The 17249-nt window shown below is 50.6% G+C and overlaps 1 protein-coding gene across 6 annotated transcripts in view; it reads left to right on the forward strand.

Annotated features, from left to right (window-relative positions):
- Positions 1-17249, forward strand: part of COL22A1 (collagen type XXII alpha 1 chain) — a 259422-nt gene that overhangs the window by 98028 nt on the left and 144145 nt on the right. For all 6 annotated transcript variants that reach the window (XM_053208097.1, XM_053208095.1, XM_027063837.2 and 3 more), the window contains 5 exons: positions 2293-2346; positions 3350-3394; positions 4608-4661; positions 6580-6624; positions 15666-15719. In XM_053208097.1, the coding sequence (XP_053064072.1) occupies positions 2293-2346; positions 3350-3394; positions 4608-4661; positions 6580-6624; positions 15666-15719 (252 nt within the window). The remainder of the gene's footprint in view (positions 1-2292; positions 2347-3349; positions 3395-4607; positions 4662-6579; positions 6625-15665; positions 15720-17249) is intronic.

The raw sequence follows: 17249 nt of genomic DNA on the forward strand, positions 1-17249 counted from the left end.
CAGTGTTTCTAAATATTTCTAATAGGTTCATCAGTTTGCATGTTTGTTGAATGTCCAATAACCTCATTTCACAAATGGGATAGTCTGGAAGGCAGCATTGACTTACTCAGTGTCCCACAGAAAATTGACGGAGGGAGGGAGCCGGGCTGGAGATCTTGGCAGAATCCTTTGACTTGAATCAAATGGTGTCCGAGCTGGATGGGAGCTCAGAGATCCCAGAATCGCTGTTTTTAAATGCCCCCCCACCGTGCACTCCCCAGGATGGGTGTGGGAGTTGAGCAGCCTGGCCCATGTCCCCCCTTCTTCCCCACAGCTGCCCCATGAGTGTGCCTGTCATGGGCTTCTGCATGTGATACATTAGAATGGAGTGTGACCCAGCAATTGCACTACTAGGTACTTATGCAGAGGTTACAAAAATGCTGATTTGAAGGGGCACATGCACCCCAATATCTAGAGCAGCACTATCAACAATATCCAAATTATGGAAAAAGCCCAAATATTCATCAACTGACGAATATATAAAGCAGATGTGGTATATATGCCACATATACACTCCACATACACACTCCACATATACACTCCATAGACATACTCCACATATACACTCCACATACACACTCCATATACACACTGCATATATACATTCCACATACACACTTCACATATACACTCCATATACACACTCCATATACACACTCCACGTATACACTCCATATACACACTCCATATACACACTCCATATATACACTCCACATACACACTCCACATATACACTCCACATATACACACTCCATATATACACTCCACATATACACTCCATATACAGACTCCATATATACACTCCACGTATACACTCCATATACACACTCCATATATATACTCCATATACACACTCTACATATGCACTCCATATACACACTCCATATACACACTCCACATATACACTCCATATACACACTCCATATACAGACTCCATATATACACTCCACATATACACTCCATATATACACTCCACATATACACTTCACATATATACTCCATATACACACTCCACATACACATCCACATACACACTCCATATATACATTCCACATATACACTCCATATACACACTCCATATACAGACTCCATATATACACTCCACATATACACTCCATATATACACTCCACATATACACTTCACATATATACTCCATATACACACTCCACATACACATCCACATACACACTCCATATATACATTCCACATATACACTCCATATACACACTCCATATACAGACTCCATATATACACTCCACATATACACTCCATATATACACTCCACATATACACTTCACATATATACTCCATATACACACTCCACATACACATCCACATACACACTCCATATATACATTCCACATATACACTCCATATACACACTCCATATATACAATGACGTACTACTCGTCAATCAGAAAGAATGAAATCTTGCCATTTACAACAACGTGGATGGAACTAGAGGGTGTTATGCTACACAAAATAAGTCAGAGAAAGGCAAGTATCATATGATTTCACTCGTGGAGTTTAAGAAACCCAACAGATGAACATAGGTAAAGGGAAGAGAAATAAGATAAAATCAGAGAGGGAGACAAACCATAAGAGGCTCTTAAATACAGAGAACAAACTGAGAGTTGCTGCAGAGAGGTGGGTGGGGGTTGGGCTAAATGGGGGATGGGCGTTAAGGAGGGCACTTGTTGGGATGAACACTGGGTGTTAAGAGATGAATTACTGGGTTCTACTTCTGAAACTATTATCATACTACATGTTAACTAACTAGAACTTAAATTTTAAAAAAAGAATGGAGTGTGCCCCAGCTTAAGAAATCCTTCTAGATACCTGTTCTAGCCCGGTGGTGCTCAGCCAAGGGCGATTTTGCCCCTCGGGGACCTTTGGCAGTAACTGGAGACATTTGATTTTCAGCACTGGGGAGTGCTGCTGGTGTGTAGGGGTGATGCTGGGCATCCTGCAATGCCCGGGGCAGCCCCCTGACAAAGGAGCATCCGGCCAGATATCTATTGGGTCCAGGTTGAGGACACTGTGCTTTGGGTGGGTGACTCTGAGCCTGGAGCGAGGAGGGGCCACACAATGATTGGGGAGGGGCGTGGGGCTGTCAGGTGCGTACGGACCCCTGGGGGTCTTGTTAAAGCACGGACCCCATCTGATGCGGTAGGTCTCCGGTGAAGCCCGAGAATCTGCATTTCCTGTGCTCTTTATCCTGCACTGACTGCTGCTCTCTTTCTCTGTCCCAGGGTTCCCTGGGCCTGCCCGGTCCCCCTGGGAGAGACGGCAGCAAAGGCATGCGGGTACGTCTGTTCCCACCCCTCCCCACAGTCAGCCGCCTGCTCGGAGCCCATGTCCTTGAGGGCGGTGGCTTCTGCCAGGGCCAAGCCTGAGCTGGGGCTCATTCATACCGGGATCTTCCCAGGTCCCTGTGGGTCAGCCTAATCACTTCAATGACACCGGGCACCGCCTGTGTGTCCTTGGAAGCCATTTTTAGCTGACAAGCTACTCTGCACGGAGGTCTTGTCTTTGTGCCCAGACCTGCAACCAGGTCCAGGTCCAAAGTGGGGGATTCGCTCATATTTCCAGTTCGAGGAGCAGCTGAGAATACACCCCGTCCCCTGCACATGCCCCAACCCCCCAGCCTCCCTCTTGTCAGCTCCCAGACTCCCCCTCTGCATCCCCTGCCTCTGAGGTGACACAACCCCCAGAAACCCAGATGAAAAGTGATTTCTACTCGGGCGGGCCAGTCTGCTCCGGGAAAAGGGATCGTCCTCACCAGGAACCCAAAGAGAGACGGGTTCTGTGTTCCACCTCCTCGTGCTCTGTTTGTGATTTCCAGCACGTGTGAGCAGGTCTTGGAGTGGGAGCCTTGACTGTGAGCCCCTCCTCTGTCCGTGGCCTCTAGTACTCCAGGACAGGAGGTCTGGGGTGGAGACCGGGAGAGAAAGAGGGGTCCTGTGCTCTGCAGGACCCCTCCAGCTCCCCTCCTGGTGGCCAGTCTCCTCCATGCACGAGGGGATTCCTTGTCACTATGCTTTCTCCACCTTTGTGTCTGCATGTAGTTCCCTTGACCTCCAGCAGCAGGAGCAAGGGGGTTGGGATGTGCCGCGTGGGGTAAAGACCAACTCCCTTGTTCATGGCGAGTCTCCCAGGGCAGCCTGGGTCTCCTTGCATGGACGGCCACCTTGTGTCTGTGATGGGGTTTGAATTCCAGACACGTATGTCCCTGAGATTTTGGGCATCCCTGGCCTGCCTGGGCCTGTGTCCCGGTGGGTTGTGACTGACCCTGTTTTGTGTGTGCAGGGGGAGCCGGGAGAGCCAGGGCTTCCTGGAGAGGTGGGAATGCGGGTAAGTGTCACTCTCGGCTCTGTTCCTCTGATGTTTCCAGCAGATAATTTTTTTTTTGAGACAGAGAGAGAGGGTGCAAGGGAGCGAGGGACAGAGAGGGAGGGATGTAGAGGGAGAGAGAATCCCACAAGGGGCAGAGAAAGAGGGTGAGAGAGAGAGAGAAGCGGGGTTCGTGCTCACCTGACGCGGGGCTCGAACTCAAGAACCACCAGATCATGACCTGAGCCAAAGTCAGATGCTTAACTTCCTGAGCCACCCAGGGCCCCTCCAGTCGATAAATCTTGATGCAAAACCAATTGTTTTCGGTGCAGAATAGATCCACAAAGGCTTCCTGTATAACAGCACGCACGCTTGTGTGTGTATATCCTCACATCTATGATTTTTCCTAAATTCTTAAAAAAAGTGAAGCATACCACTGTCTCCCGTTTATCTTTTTTCATTTAACAACAGATTAGAGATCTCTTTCCACACCTGTTCTCTCAGTCAGTGCACCTCATTCCATGACATGGGTGCATCATAATTTACATAACCTTTTCCCTATGATGGCCCTACATGTTATTTCTAATTTCACTGGTCTTTTACCAAAATCAATATGGTAATAAATGCATGTGTGTGTGTGGGTGTGTGTGTGTGCATGCTTCTCCTTACACACTGTATTTTATTTCAATAGGATAGATCACAAAAGTTGGCAAGCCTTTGCCTAAAGAAATGCACATTTTAATTTTAATAGATTTTTTAATAGATATTTCCAAATTCGTTGCCTAAAATCCATAGCAGTTCGAGGTCCAGGCCGCAGAGGAGCCTCAGGGCTCTGCGGACTTCTGTTTCGGCTTTGTCAGGACTCGCCCGGGCTCTGCAGGCCCCACGGCAGAGTGTGAATGACGAGCGACAGGAATCAGGCAGGTCGCTCCGAAGCTGGGCACAGATCCGGGCCAGACGGTGGGGAGGCCGTGGGACGCAGGGCAAGTGGAAATGGAAATGGTTCATTATAGCTCGGAGGCCACACTCCAGCTGTTCCTCGGAGTTGAGCAGACAAGGGAGTGAGTCCTGGCAGAATCCTGCTCCACCAGGCAAGGGGGGGGGGGGGGCGGCATGAACTCTAAGCAGAAGGGGGCAGCGTGTGGTAGGTGAGGAGCAGGGGTCTCTGGGTCTTGCCTCTGTTCCTTCCTCTCCTTCCCCTTCCCACACCTTTCTTGGGAACCCTCTTCTGCAGGGATTCCAAGGACCACCTGGACCCCCCGGGCCTCCTGGACACGTTGGAGCTCCTGTAAGTAAAGGCTTGTCTCTGGAAGGGTTTCTGTTTTCTTCTCCAGGGATTGGGACCCAGACCCCTGGCGAATCCCCCTCCAGAGTCTGCACACAGAGGACCAGCTGCCTTGGCACGTGTCAATGGCAGTGAGGTGCTGGTGTCTCTTCTTACCAGAAATGCTGAAACATTATGGCCCTTAGGAACCTCCTGGAGGTTGTTTAAATGCACGCTTCTAGGACACCATTCCCAGACAGTGACACGGCAGCTTTGAGGGAAGTCCGGGAATCTGCATTTTTACCCAGCAACCCAGGTGTTTCTGACACCCGAGCTAAAGAAGCTTTTTTTTCCCCAGCTGGTCCAGTCTGCCACTCCAGAAGGGGTATGGAGTCTGTCAATTCCCTGCCCCTAGAACAATGCTAGACCCACAATGAATGTTCAGTAGCCACGTGCCCCTTGAAGCAAGCGATGAGCAGATAGACGTGATGGATAAGGAGCAAAGTGGCTTCGTGGATGTCTCATCATATTTTTGGTTCTCAGTAAGAGATTTGAGACTCGCTCCAAATAAAAGAAGCAACGTTAAAGGCCATTTTCAAGCATGGCAGCCGGCACTGCCTTGGGAGACTTTTAACACCTCTGATCTCTGTGTGACGGGCCAAGGCATTGGGATGGAATTAAAATGGCACAGATGTCCAGCTGCCCCCAGAGGCCTGGGCGGGCCATGGAGCCTCTGCCCTCTGGGATAGCGGCCTGTGGTTCTGGCCCTGTGCCTCTTCTCCAGGGACAAAGGTGTAGGTGTTATTCCTAGAATAGGTAATAGGGCCTGGGAAACCTTTAGCATCTTCTCCGCAGAATGTCCAAGGATCCTTTCTCCAGGAAATGAGAGGAGAGAGTGGGGACCAGAGGGGGTTCCCATAGTAATGCATCCACACCTCTCCAGTGGGGCTGTGCACTGAGCTGTGGGCCTGGCCCTCGAGCCTTCCCAGGAGAAGGTTTCACCAGCTGGTGCTGGTGGCCCTGGCATCTCCCTCCGGACCCGGCACATGGGAGAAGAACAGACGCTCCGTATCATTCTCAGCTCCTGCTTTTTTCGTGTGGGCAGAAGCCTGCCGGCAGAACTTCTACAAGATTCTGGCGCTAACCAAGTGATTGATGCAGTCACTCACTGACTCATGTATTCATTCAGCAGGTGCTTATGAATATCAAGTGGCAGGCATGTTCTAGACTGTGTGGGGGTGCAGTATTGAAGGAAAGAAGGCACCGCCCTCTGGGGGCTCACATTCTCCTTGGGGGAGTCAGAGGAGGTGTCACATGGGGCTTAGTGCTGGGAGAAGAGGAAAGCCTGGTGAAGGGGATAGAGGGTACTGTGGGCGGAGCAAGGGGTAGCCGTTGCGTTTAGATCCTGTGGTCAGAGAAGCCCATGCCTTGGCTGATGCTTCCCTCAACTCTGCTCGTAGAGTGGAGGGCGTTCTTAGCATAGGATCTGGTGTTGCTTCTCAGGAAGGTGGAGTGGACACGACAGGGCGGGGGCCCTCTCCCCAGAGGAGGTGGAGGAATGTGGCTTTAAGGCACCCAGGTTTCATGACCTGGATTTTATGTTCACGATGGGATCATAGGTTCTGGGTGGCAGGGGAGACTGACTTCAGAGCCACATTCCTGCCATTGGCCGGGCCAGCTCAGGGGCCAGGTATATTCAAGCCTAGTCTGGAGGACCTGGAGAACCCCAGCCAGAAAACCGGCCCCAAGAGCTCACCTCGCACCCTGGTGGGGACCTAGGTGCCCAGGCCTGATGGGGGGAGCACAGGATGCTGTACAGAGAGAGTCCTGGGAGACGGGATCTTCACCGCCTTCCCAGGCAGGGTATCTGTGGGCCCCCCCAGACCTTCAGAACAGAGCAGCTGGGCTGAGCCGTGTTTCTGATCTACCCCTCTTCCCACAGGGTCTCCAAGGAGAACGAGGTGAAAAGGGAGCCCGAGGAGAAAAGGTATTTATGTTTGCCTCAACCCATCACCATAGCTTTCCATAGAAAGAGGAGGAGGGTGCCTGGGACTGCCCACGCTGTGCTTGCTTGTGAGTGCACGCGTGTGTGTGTGCACATGGGTGCCTGTGCGTTTGTGTGTGCACATGTGGCAGGGAAAGGCTGGTGCAGATGGGGCATTAATTTCCCACCCTAAATGTCAGTTCTGGGCCAGGAGGGCGTGGGCTCGGTACCTGCAGGGACTATAGTCCAGCACACAGACAGAATTTGGCTTCCAGGCCAGGAGGGTTTGAGAGAACCCGGCCTGGGACTCAGAAAGTCCTGGTTGCTGCTGTGGGCTCACATCTCACTTGGCAAAGTTGTATAACCTCTGTGCTTCTCCATTACCCTGATTCTCAAACCAGAGGAAGGGTGCGCGGTGACCGCCGTGGAGTCGGGGACCCCCATTTAGTCTCTCTCACCAGGGGTTGGGAACTGACCCATGCTGAGGCTCCACCCCCACCGTGGCCGGCACCCTGGAGTGGGGCTGAGGGCCGCCGTGCCTTCATTCTTTGCACTAGGTTACCACAAGGGGACCCTTGGGCCAGAACTTTCCACTTGTGCTCTTGTTCAGCTGGGTGGAGACAGGACTGCAAACCGCACCCCCCCACCCCGGCCTCAACCTGCCCATAAGGCATTGAGAGCCTCTGCCCAGGCCCATCCTTCAGATCGAGAGCTGGAACTCGGCCCTCCCATGCTGAGTCAGGTTCCAGATGCTTTTTCAGAGTCTACCGCGTTCTGTCCTCAGCAGTGCATGTTCCTCTAGTTTTATAAGACATTTTGAAATTATTTTAATTCTGTATCAGTATATTTGGAAAATTGTAAAAAAACAAAACAAAACAAAACAAACAAACAAACAACGTAGCCCCTAGTCCTGCTATCCAGGTACAACTATGGGCAACGCTTTGGCCCATTTTCTGTAGGACATGTTCCTATAGATCTGATTTCTTTTTGCAGAGACACACATAATATATTCGATTTTGCAACCCGTCCTGTCTGTTGTCCCTACATGCAGTATTTTTGCCCAGGCTGCTGTAGGGTTTTTAGTGACTCATTTTAAATGGCTGCATACCATTTCATTGCATGAATAGACCATGATTTATGTGCCTGTCCCCTTAGTATTGATCATTTAGGGTTGTTTCCAGTTTTTCGTGGTTAAAAATAATGCTTGGGTGAATATTTTTAAACCGATAGCTATATTTAGTCATTTAGTTTTCAAATGTAGGGTTATTTCTTTAGGCTGCTGTCCTGGAAATGAGATTACCAGTCAAAGAAAATGAACCTGTTTGTGGCTCTGGAAACACACGGCCACGTAGCTTTTCCAAAAGGTTCTTTAGAGTAAAGGGAGACAGGAGCTAGCATGGTACCCCACCTGAGGCTCCAAAGCATGATTTCTGTGTGCATATTAAATTTTAGGCATTATATGGGGCGCCTGGGTGGCTCGGTCGGTTGAGCGTCCGACTTCGGCTCAGGTCATGATCTCACGGCCTGTGAGTTCGAGCCCCGCGTCGGGCTCTGTGCTGACAGCTCAGAGCCTGGAGCCTGTTTCAGATTCTGTGTCTCCCTCTCTCTCTGCCCCTCCTCTGTTCATGCTCTGTCTCTCTCTGTCTCAAAACTAAATAAATATTAAAAAAAAAAATTTAAATTTTAGGCATTATAACTTAACTTAAAAAGCGACGTGTGACGTCTCTTACCCCATGCTCATCGGCATTTGTGTCTCTTGGTTCTTTTGAGAGTTTTAACACGGTCCCACATATTTGTCTACCAGAAGAGCTCCTTTCTGTGGCTCTCTGCTCCCTTGTTTACCTCTTGGGGACCTGAAAGACGGCATTTGGAATAACTGGAGGTTCAGGCATAGGGTGGTATGGCTTGACAGGCAGCTCAGAGTCTGCTTTGAAGCCCCTGCCTGAGAGCAGGCAGGATTTGGGAAACGAAGCCTGTAATAGGGCTGGGCTGTAGAACAGCGAGAGGGAAGCCCAGGCTTCCAAAGTGCACAGTGAGCTCAACGTTGATTCTGGATGAAAGCCCAGACCTGCAGAGTTCCACCCTGGCTGTCACCTGAGGGAACTGTCAGGGACCCAGGCCTGTGCCCTGGCATGGGGTTCAAAACAGGCCTCCGCTTGCAGACTCCCTCAAGCTCCTACTGGGGCCTTTCCACTTCAGCGCCCCTAGGGCCCCTATAGTCATTTGTACCAAATCCACGTGTCTTTCCCATACACACGTGTAGACCCCTCGCAAACTGGGCACAGTGCTCAGGCTGCCTTCGTCTCTGGGTCCTTGCTCCCTGGGGGCACCCTTGACCCAAAGCACATGACCAGTCCTCATCTGCTGACACGTTGGTGTGGCACTGGGCACCCGAGAGGAGCTGACGCCAAAACCAGGATTGATCTCCGGTTACAGACGGCCTTCACTAACAGGTGGATGAACTTGGACTCTTTTGGAGAATGCATAGGATGGGTTCGGAAGGTGCATTCTAGCACTCGGGTTTAGATGATGTCACAGGAGTGGATGGTGAACAGGACGCTGCGTGGACCATGCCACGTTAGTTAGGAAATGCCATGGACAGAAGGCACGGGGCGCCCAGAGCAGGAACACAGAGCCATCCGAAAGATGCTCCTCCAAGCTTCCTGGTTGTAGCAGCTCCCGCTGAACCAGTGAGTTTGGGTTTCCCGGGGTTCCAGTGAAGACTGCAGGACAGAACTCACAAGCCTCGTGAGAGCCAGCTCTGTCACTCGTGGGCTGGGACAGCCACTTGATGTACCAGAGCCTCAGTTTGCTCATCTGCAGAGCGGAAATACTGATGTCTTCCCTGAAGCTGCTGGAAGGTTGGATACGTGTTCAGCACATAACTGACACTTCCACAAGTATTTCCTTTCCCCACCTGTGCTTTAGAGGAAATTCAGTCTGTACACACGCAGGAGTTTGTTCTTTCCAAAAGTCTGCTTTGAAGTAACAGCTTCTTCCCATACAGCATGGGGCTGCTTTTCCAGCAAGCCTTGGGAGTCTAGGTTAAGGCTTTTTTGTCCAGCCAAGAAATGGTGCATTTCTTTAAATTTTTTTTTTAACGTTTATTTATTTTTGAGACAGAGAGAGACAGAACATGAATGGGGGAGGGGCAGAGAGAGAGGGAGACACAGAATCGGAAGCAGGCTCCAGGCTCTGAGCCATCAGCCCAGAGCCCGACATGGGGCTCGAACTCACGGACCGTGAGATCGTGACCTGAGCTGAAGTTGGACGCTTAACTGACTGAGCCACCCAGGCGCCCCAAGAAATGGTGCATTTCTATCAAAATCCTGAATTATCAGATCTGGAAAGGACCAGAAAGAAGCTTGGAGATCTCTCCTTATTTACAAATGGGGAACTGAGCCCAGAGGCCATGATTTCCTGATGCCACGTGGCCCGTTATAAAGAGAGAGAGTGCTTAGGAGCTCCTCAATTCCAACGTGGGCTTTCCCCTCCACGGCACACCAGGCCTGAAGTGGTACCAGGAACGTAGGACAAGTGATGTTCCCCTGAACTCTCTCTGCAGATTGGCCATAGCCCAGCCCCCTGCAGGTTTCTAACAGGGCAGCTCAGGAAGCAGAGGGCCACCTCCAGATGACGTCCAGGAGAGGCATCAGCCAGTGTCCCTGTTGACCTCGGTCTCTCCGGGCTGCACCAGGTGGCTCATCGTGGCATAGAGGAAGTCCTGCACCATTTTGGAGCCCGCCTGCCTGTGTTTGAACCCCAGCTCTGAGCCCTGCAGACCGTGTTACCTTTGGAGAGCTATTTAACGTCTGAGCCTCAGAGTCCCTCATCGCTGAGGGTGACCGTGTTACATGAGGGCCACCAGGAGGATCAACGGAGTTAAGATTTATAAAATGGGTAGAAGAGTGCTGGGAAATATGTGCCATGTGTAAAGGGCACGGACACAGAAAGAGAGGGACAGAGACTGAGACAGAGAGAGACAGGAAAAGATAGAGAGGGGGGGAGCCCGCCTGGGCTATGCAAGCTCAGCTTCGGGTATGTTTCCAGCTTCCTTGCTAACTTTCTGGGCAGCTCTGAGGAGAGCTGGCCCCTTCTCTGCACCTTCATCTTCCCAGATGTCAAGAAGCCTGGACTGCATCATCCCGTAGGCTCCTTTCCAGGTCTTGTATCCGATGGGTACTTAAAACAGTTTATTTTCTCGCGAACCTCTCTGATCTCTTACCTCAGCAAGAAGGAACTTTCCATCTCCCTTTGAGACAGGCCCATCAGTTGCCTGGCCTTGCGCAGCTCAGAGCCAGGCCGTGGAGAGCTACTGCCTGTCCATTACCGAGGCCACCTTCAGACAGCAACACAGTGGGTGCTCTGTGTAAGGCGGGGGACTGCCCTTTCTTGAAGCCTCTTCCAGAAGGCGTGGAGGCTCTGAAGGTGTGAGGGCATCCTGGCAACTGAGGGGCAGTAGAGCCTGAGTGGACTGTCCAGGGACTACTGAGCTTGGGACAGCTGGCAGATTGCAAGGGGACTCGGGTCACTAAGGAGCCAGAAGGTGGATACAGTGTTCTGTCTGGAAAACCGGGCTGCCAGGACAGCTTTGGGTGGATGTGACACTCACACTCCTGAGGCCCAGGGGGAAATGCCCTGGTTTGGGGATACGGGAGCCAGGGCATGGCACCCAAGGAAACTGGTAAGGGCACCAGCTTTGGAATCAGAAAAAAAAGAATGATTCTCAGACTGGCTCTGCCCACACTGGCTCTGGGAACTCACACAGGCTTCTGACCCCACATCCTGATCTAGCAGTGCCTGCCTCGGATAGTGGCTCTGAGGGCCTGGCTGAGCGAGTTGCGAAGGCAAGTGCAGGACGTGGCCCCTGGTAGGGGCTCCCTACATGTTAACAGAATGGGAGTTTTGAAGGGCCAAAAGCCATGATCCTCCCTGGTGACACCGGCCGCCACCTCTGCCTTAGAGAAGCCCCTCAATCCTCCTCGTTCGGGGGGGGGGGGGGGGGCGGGCAGGAAGAATTGCCCACTGGGTCTCACTGTGACAGGTGTTTGGCAAACATCCCTGACATGCTGGGTGCACAGAGGCATGTTCCCTCTTTCACTGGGTGAGGGTCTACATGGCACGTGCCCAGCAGACACATGGCCCACGCCCCTCCCACACTGACCTGCACACCAACACCCAGACCTGAGATTTATCAAGGGCAAGGGTGGCTTCCCACTTTAATGGAGCACGCGCTCCCCCTGGTGTCAGAGATCCAGAACCGCAGCGGGAGGGCTTGGCATGGAGAGGGGCCCTCGGAGCTTTGCAGGCAGGAGTGATTCCTCCTTTGAGTCGTTCGACCCAGGATGATGCACTTAGTCTCATAGGACTGAAGGGCTGTCAGACCCAACAGAGCCAGCCTCGGCCCCCAGTGTCCGGAAGGTGCTCGGGATGAGGACGGGTTCCCTTGCACCTGCGTGCACACACACGTCCCTGTCGGTTAAGGATTGTGAGTGTCGGAAGAGGTCTTAGGGTTCTGGGAATACAGCCGCCTTTCTTCTGTCCTCGCTTTTCGTTATTTCAACCCAGTTTGGAAACTGAGTCTCAGAGCAGGGTAGACTCTGCAGGCAGCAGCCCACGTTGGTGGAAAACAGCATTAGAACTCAGGTCCCTGACCTCCAGCTTCGGTCCCCTGTTCACATCACAGCCCTTGCTGTCCCGTGAACTTGACTCTGCTGGCCCCTTGTCTCTGGTTGATTTTTCTCTCCTTCCCCACCCTACGTAGCCACTCTGCTCTGCTTAACTAGCTTCTAACGTTGCACCTTCCACATGCCACACATTGTTCTATGCATTTTGCAGATATTGATTGGCTCACCCAATTCTCACCAGAGCCTTAAGAGGTAGCTGCTGTATTTATAGATGGGAGACAGAGTCAGAGATGCCAAGTGACTGGTCCAAGGTCACACAGCTTGGGATGTGGGAGAGCCAGGCTTCGAGTCTGAGTTTTGGGGTTGACTGCGGCTCCCTGTACCTCTGCACACCCCCACCCCCCACCACCGGGCCCTCGCTGCCACTGTCTGCCAGGAACCAAGCAGGTGGGCAGCTGTCCAAACCCCGTCCTCTGTTGTGCTGATGCGGTCAGTACAGTGGTGACAAGTCAAACAAAACCATACAACGGCAAAACAAAGCTAAGTCTCAGACTTTACATGGGACATGCCCTTTCTAGTTCTGCCTCCGGCCCCGTTCTTCCCTTTTGCTTCCCGTCGCGTGCCTCAGCTGGGCTTCTGTAGGCACTTCGGTTAGAGACCCTGCTCCGTGGACAGCTGTCTTCTGTCTGTCGGTGTCTGGGCTCTCCCTCAGCTTCTCTCTCCCCTCATCCACCCTGGCCTGGTCATTTTTCTCTTCCCGCATCCCCCTGCTGGTGAACACACACATCTGTCGGCACTCCGGCTGTGTCCCACCTGGCCCTGCTCTCCGTGTGCTGGCTGGGGACAGGCAGCTGGTGCTAGAGCTCACCTGTGGCTTTCCCGAGTTGCTGCTGGGAGAAATCTTGCTTCTGGGCCTCACTGATCTTGATGTGCAGGTGCAAGAGAGTAAGAAATGGGGCTTGAGCAACAGGCAGAGCCCCCTGCTTTGTGATAGACCTTGTGAAATTGTACTCAGTTGACACGGTTTTTTGTTTTGCTGAACCCTGGGGAAGTGCCACATTCAGGGGTGACATTTAGTAGGCTGGCCCTGTCTAAGGAAGAGAGCTCTGGGCTGGCCATCAGGAGACCTTGTCTTCAGGCCTGCCACTGTCACACAGATTCTGTGTGACCCTGGACTAGATATACCCCTAAGGTCAGTTTTCTCACCTATAAAGGGAAGGCACTGGATTCCATGGGTTCTGAGACCTTGTCAGTTCAGTGGGAGAGACCAGAATGATCCCCCAGTGTCCTCTGCTCAGGCCCCAGGGGCAGTAGAAATAGAGGGGGAAGGGTCCAGAGACCCAGGCTCTGTTGTCAATGCAAGCACATCCTGCCGGGGTTGAGTGGCTTTCCATCTGGGCCCACGTTTCCTCATCAATGGTCTGCCCTCGGACCTGCCAACCTCATGGCAGGTGGAGGACGAGAACGTTGGTAACTAATGTGGAATTAGTTGGCAGAGAGAAAAATCCTCTCTGTTCGCCCAGAGCTCATGTAACAAAGAGACGTTTTTAGAGAATGAATGTGTAATCATGCTTGAAAATGGAAAGGTGTACATCATTGTTCTAGAACTTTTGAAATCATTTCTGAAGGGCAGAGAACACGTATGCATAAGTTTATTTAGATGCGGGAGAGAAACTACAAAGCAAGCTGCAGAGCTGGGGAGGTGCTGGAATGATCCCCGGGCTCCGCTCCGGGGCTGTGGGCAGCAAAGAACCTGGGGCAACTATCGGTGCCTCACTGGGGCCCTGGCTTGGGGATGCTGAGTTGGGTGGCTCCTCCCCTGACCTCTGCTTCAGTGGGCCCGTGGGAAGCGTCAGTGTTTGCCCCCAGACTAACAGAGAAAACAGGTACCCAGCAACGGCCAGAGGGAATGGAAGCATTCAGACCAAGAAGAAAAGCTGATGCCTCCCCCCTGTCGGGTCCACCTGACCCTGTGGTTCCTGGCTGTGAGCTGCAGGGAGGTGACTCGTTCCCTGCAGGCAGGCCAATAGGACCAGTGTGGCAAAAACAAGCAGAAGACCAAGACTGTTAATCATTCAGAGAAAAGCGACATCCTGAAAGATACACCAACCTTTAAAATAGAAAACAAAAAGGCAAAGAAAGAACAACTTCGTAGATCAGTTATAGAGAAATACAGTCAAAAGAACTTTCACGTGTAGCCTTCTGGTCACTCAATAAATGTCAGTGGGGGCCACACCGCGTCTCCGGGCTGGGCAGTGGGGGGTGCCCTCACGGGAAGGGTGAACACACCTCAGGCCTCACATGAGCGAGAAGGATGGTGACACAGGTAATAGATGCAAATCGAATTAATGGCAAAATGAGGGACACAGTGAGACAGGCTGGGGAAGGATGGGTGTCTAATTTGAATTAAAAGGCCAAAGAGATGACTTTGAAGTGAGCCCTGAAGGGTGCTGAGGAGCCAGCAGAGGGAACAGTAAGCACAGCCTGTGGAAATGAGAGAAGCTGCCATGTTGGGGAGACTCTGAGAAGGAAGCCATGGTGGCTGGGGTGGCACTTAGTAGAATGTTCATATTAGCATGGACCCCCCCACCCCCCGTCATCAGCTGAGTTCTCAGTGGGGAGAAGACACAGCTGGGGACATTAGACAAGGAGTTATCCCATGAGAGGAACACACCAACATCTGTGGACTTTGGCTCAAGAGAACCGTGCTGGGCTGGGAGAAAGATGGCGGCATCTGCTCACCACCTGTCACAAGCAGGTGTTTTGGATAGGTTACCTCATCCCTTAGTCATAGGTGTCTTCCCAGGAAGGGGTTATCATCATCCCCGTGACACATGGTCAACAGAAACAACCTCAGAGGCGAAGTGACTTGCCTGAGATTATACAGCTAAGAAAGACAAGTCCAGCTTTGATCGCAAGCAGGTGGGTGGGTGTTGGATGGATGCGTGAATGATCGCTTACCGTTAGCCAGCAATTCACTTTTAACTCCAGGCCCTGGGGACGTAGTGGACGTTCATGCATATCCACTGGATGAATGAATGGAGAAAGACATGCTCAGTTTTATTAACTGCATCACAAACCCCACAAGTCTGTTACTTGGACCCTAGGAGATGAAGAGACTGTGTGGTTCCAAGAGGCTACATGGCCTTCCCTTGGTCACAGATTTGGGAAATGCAAAGCAGGGAATAGGGATCTGGTTTATCTGACCTTTGACTTATGCACTTTGACCCCCAATGCACATATATTGTAGCCTGGTGTGTGTGTGTGTGTGTGTGTGTGTCTTGTATCCAAAGATGCTGAGTTGAGAGTAAAGGTTAGAAGAGTAAGATGCTAAAAACCTTTGCATTCCCTGATCATGGCCCTGACCCCAGAGATGTACATTGGTTCTTCATTTCTTCATTTTCCTTCCTTTTCCAGGGGGAGCGAGGCCTGGATGGATTCCCTGGGAAGCGTGGGGAGACAGGAGAGCAGGTAAGCAGGCATTGGCTCTGGTGGCCTAGGCTTTGTCGGAGGACAGGATCAACTGGGGCCAGATAGAAAGCTCTGTGGGGCCTGATTGCCTTGGGCTCTGGCTCAGCTGGAGGCTCCAGGAGGCCCAGTGACCAGACTCCAGCTTACGGTCATACAGTCCTCCTCCAACACCAGGGTATTGGGATCCCTGAGAACACACCCCTTTCAATACGTTCTAACCTCATTGACCCATGTGACGATTGCAGTAAAGGCCATGGACGACGTGCATCAGATGTGTTCATTGGTGTCTCTTCTGTGAGAGTAAAAGATTACAAACAACACAGAAGCTTCTCAGTAAGGAACTAGTCAAACAAATCAGGGGGTTATAGTTGAGCTATAACCATATAGTTACAGAGGAATAATACGAAGCCATGGAAATTAATGAAACTCCTAACATGCTGATAGAGATGTTCCATAGATACTCGGTTAAGTGGAAAGTACAGGCAAGTGTAGATTGGTGTGGGAAATTGCATTGAGGACTTATGCAGATGTGCACTCTCTCTGAAACCTACTTTTTTTGTTCATGGCCTCCGGAAGAGGCCCCTCACTGACTTGTGGAAGGGAATGGAAGGGAATTCTCATGCACACAAATTTGAACCATGGGGGGAATGTGTTGTCCAAAAAGTAACTAAATTTAATTATTTAAATGGTTAAAGCTGTAAATAAAACCTAAAATTCTACATCCGCTTGAAGACAATTGGGAAAATACGTATTTGTATACCATAACACATTATCAGTCCATTAATATGTTCATATTACTAGCTTAGAGATAAAATAATAACATAAATTAACTAAATTTGATATACAAATCCCTTGCCATGTGTTAACTTCAATATACTATATTGATATAAATTAAATCTATGGATAATCTCAGCACCTCCAAATAACATCTTGGTTTTATATGCATTGTCACTTAACAAATTGGAACAGTATCTTTTTTTTTAATTTAATTTTTTTTTTAATTTACATCCAAATTAGCATATAGTGAAACAATGATTTCAGGAGTAGATTCCTTAGTGCCTCTTACCCATTTAGCCCATCCCCACTCCCAACCCCTCCAGTAACCCTCAGTTTGTTCTCCATATTTATGAGCATCTTATGTTTGGTCCCCCTCCCTGTTTTTATATTTGTTTCCCTTCCCTTATGTTCATCTGTTTTGTCTCTTAAAGTCCTAATATGAGTGAAGTCATATGATTTTTGTCTTTCTCTGACTAATTTCACTTAGCATAATACTCTCCAGTTCCATCCACGTAGTTGCAAATGGCAAGATTTCATTCTTTTTGATTGCCGAGTAATACTCCATTGTATATATATACCACATTTTCTTTATCCATCAATACCTTTTTATGTCTTGCCCCTTCCTTTCACATTATGTCATAAACATGTAGCCATTTTCTTAAATATTCACCAGGGACAGGACTCCAGTGACCACTTAGTATTCTATGGTATGAATGTGCTATCATTTATTCATTTTTGTTGCTTAAAAATATT

Source organism: Acinonyx jubatus, chromosome F2 (assembly GCF_027475565.1).
Source record: "Acinonyx jubatus isolate Ajub_Pintada_27869175 chromosome F2, VMU_Ajub_asm_v1.0, whole genome shotgun sequence".
Lineage (NCBI taxonomy): Eukaryota > Metazoa > Chordata > Mammalia > Carnivora > Felidae > Acinonyx > Acinonyx jubatus.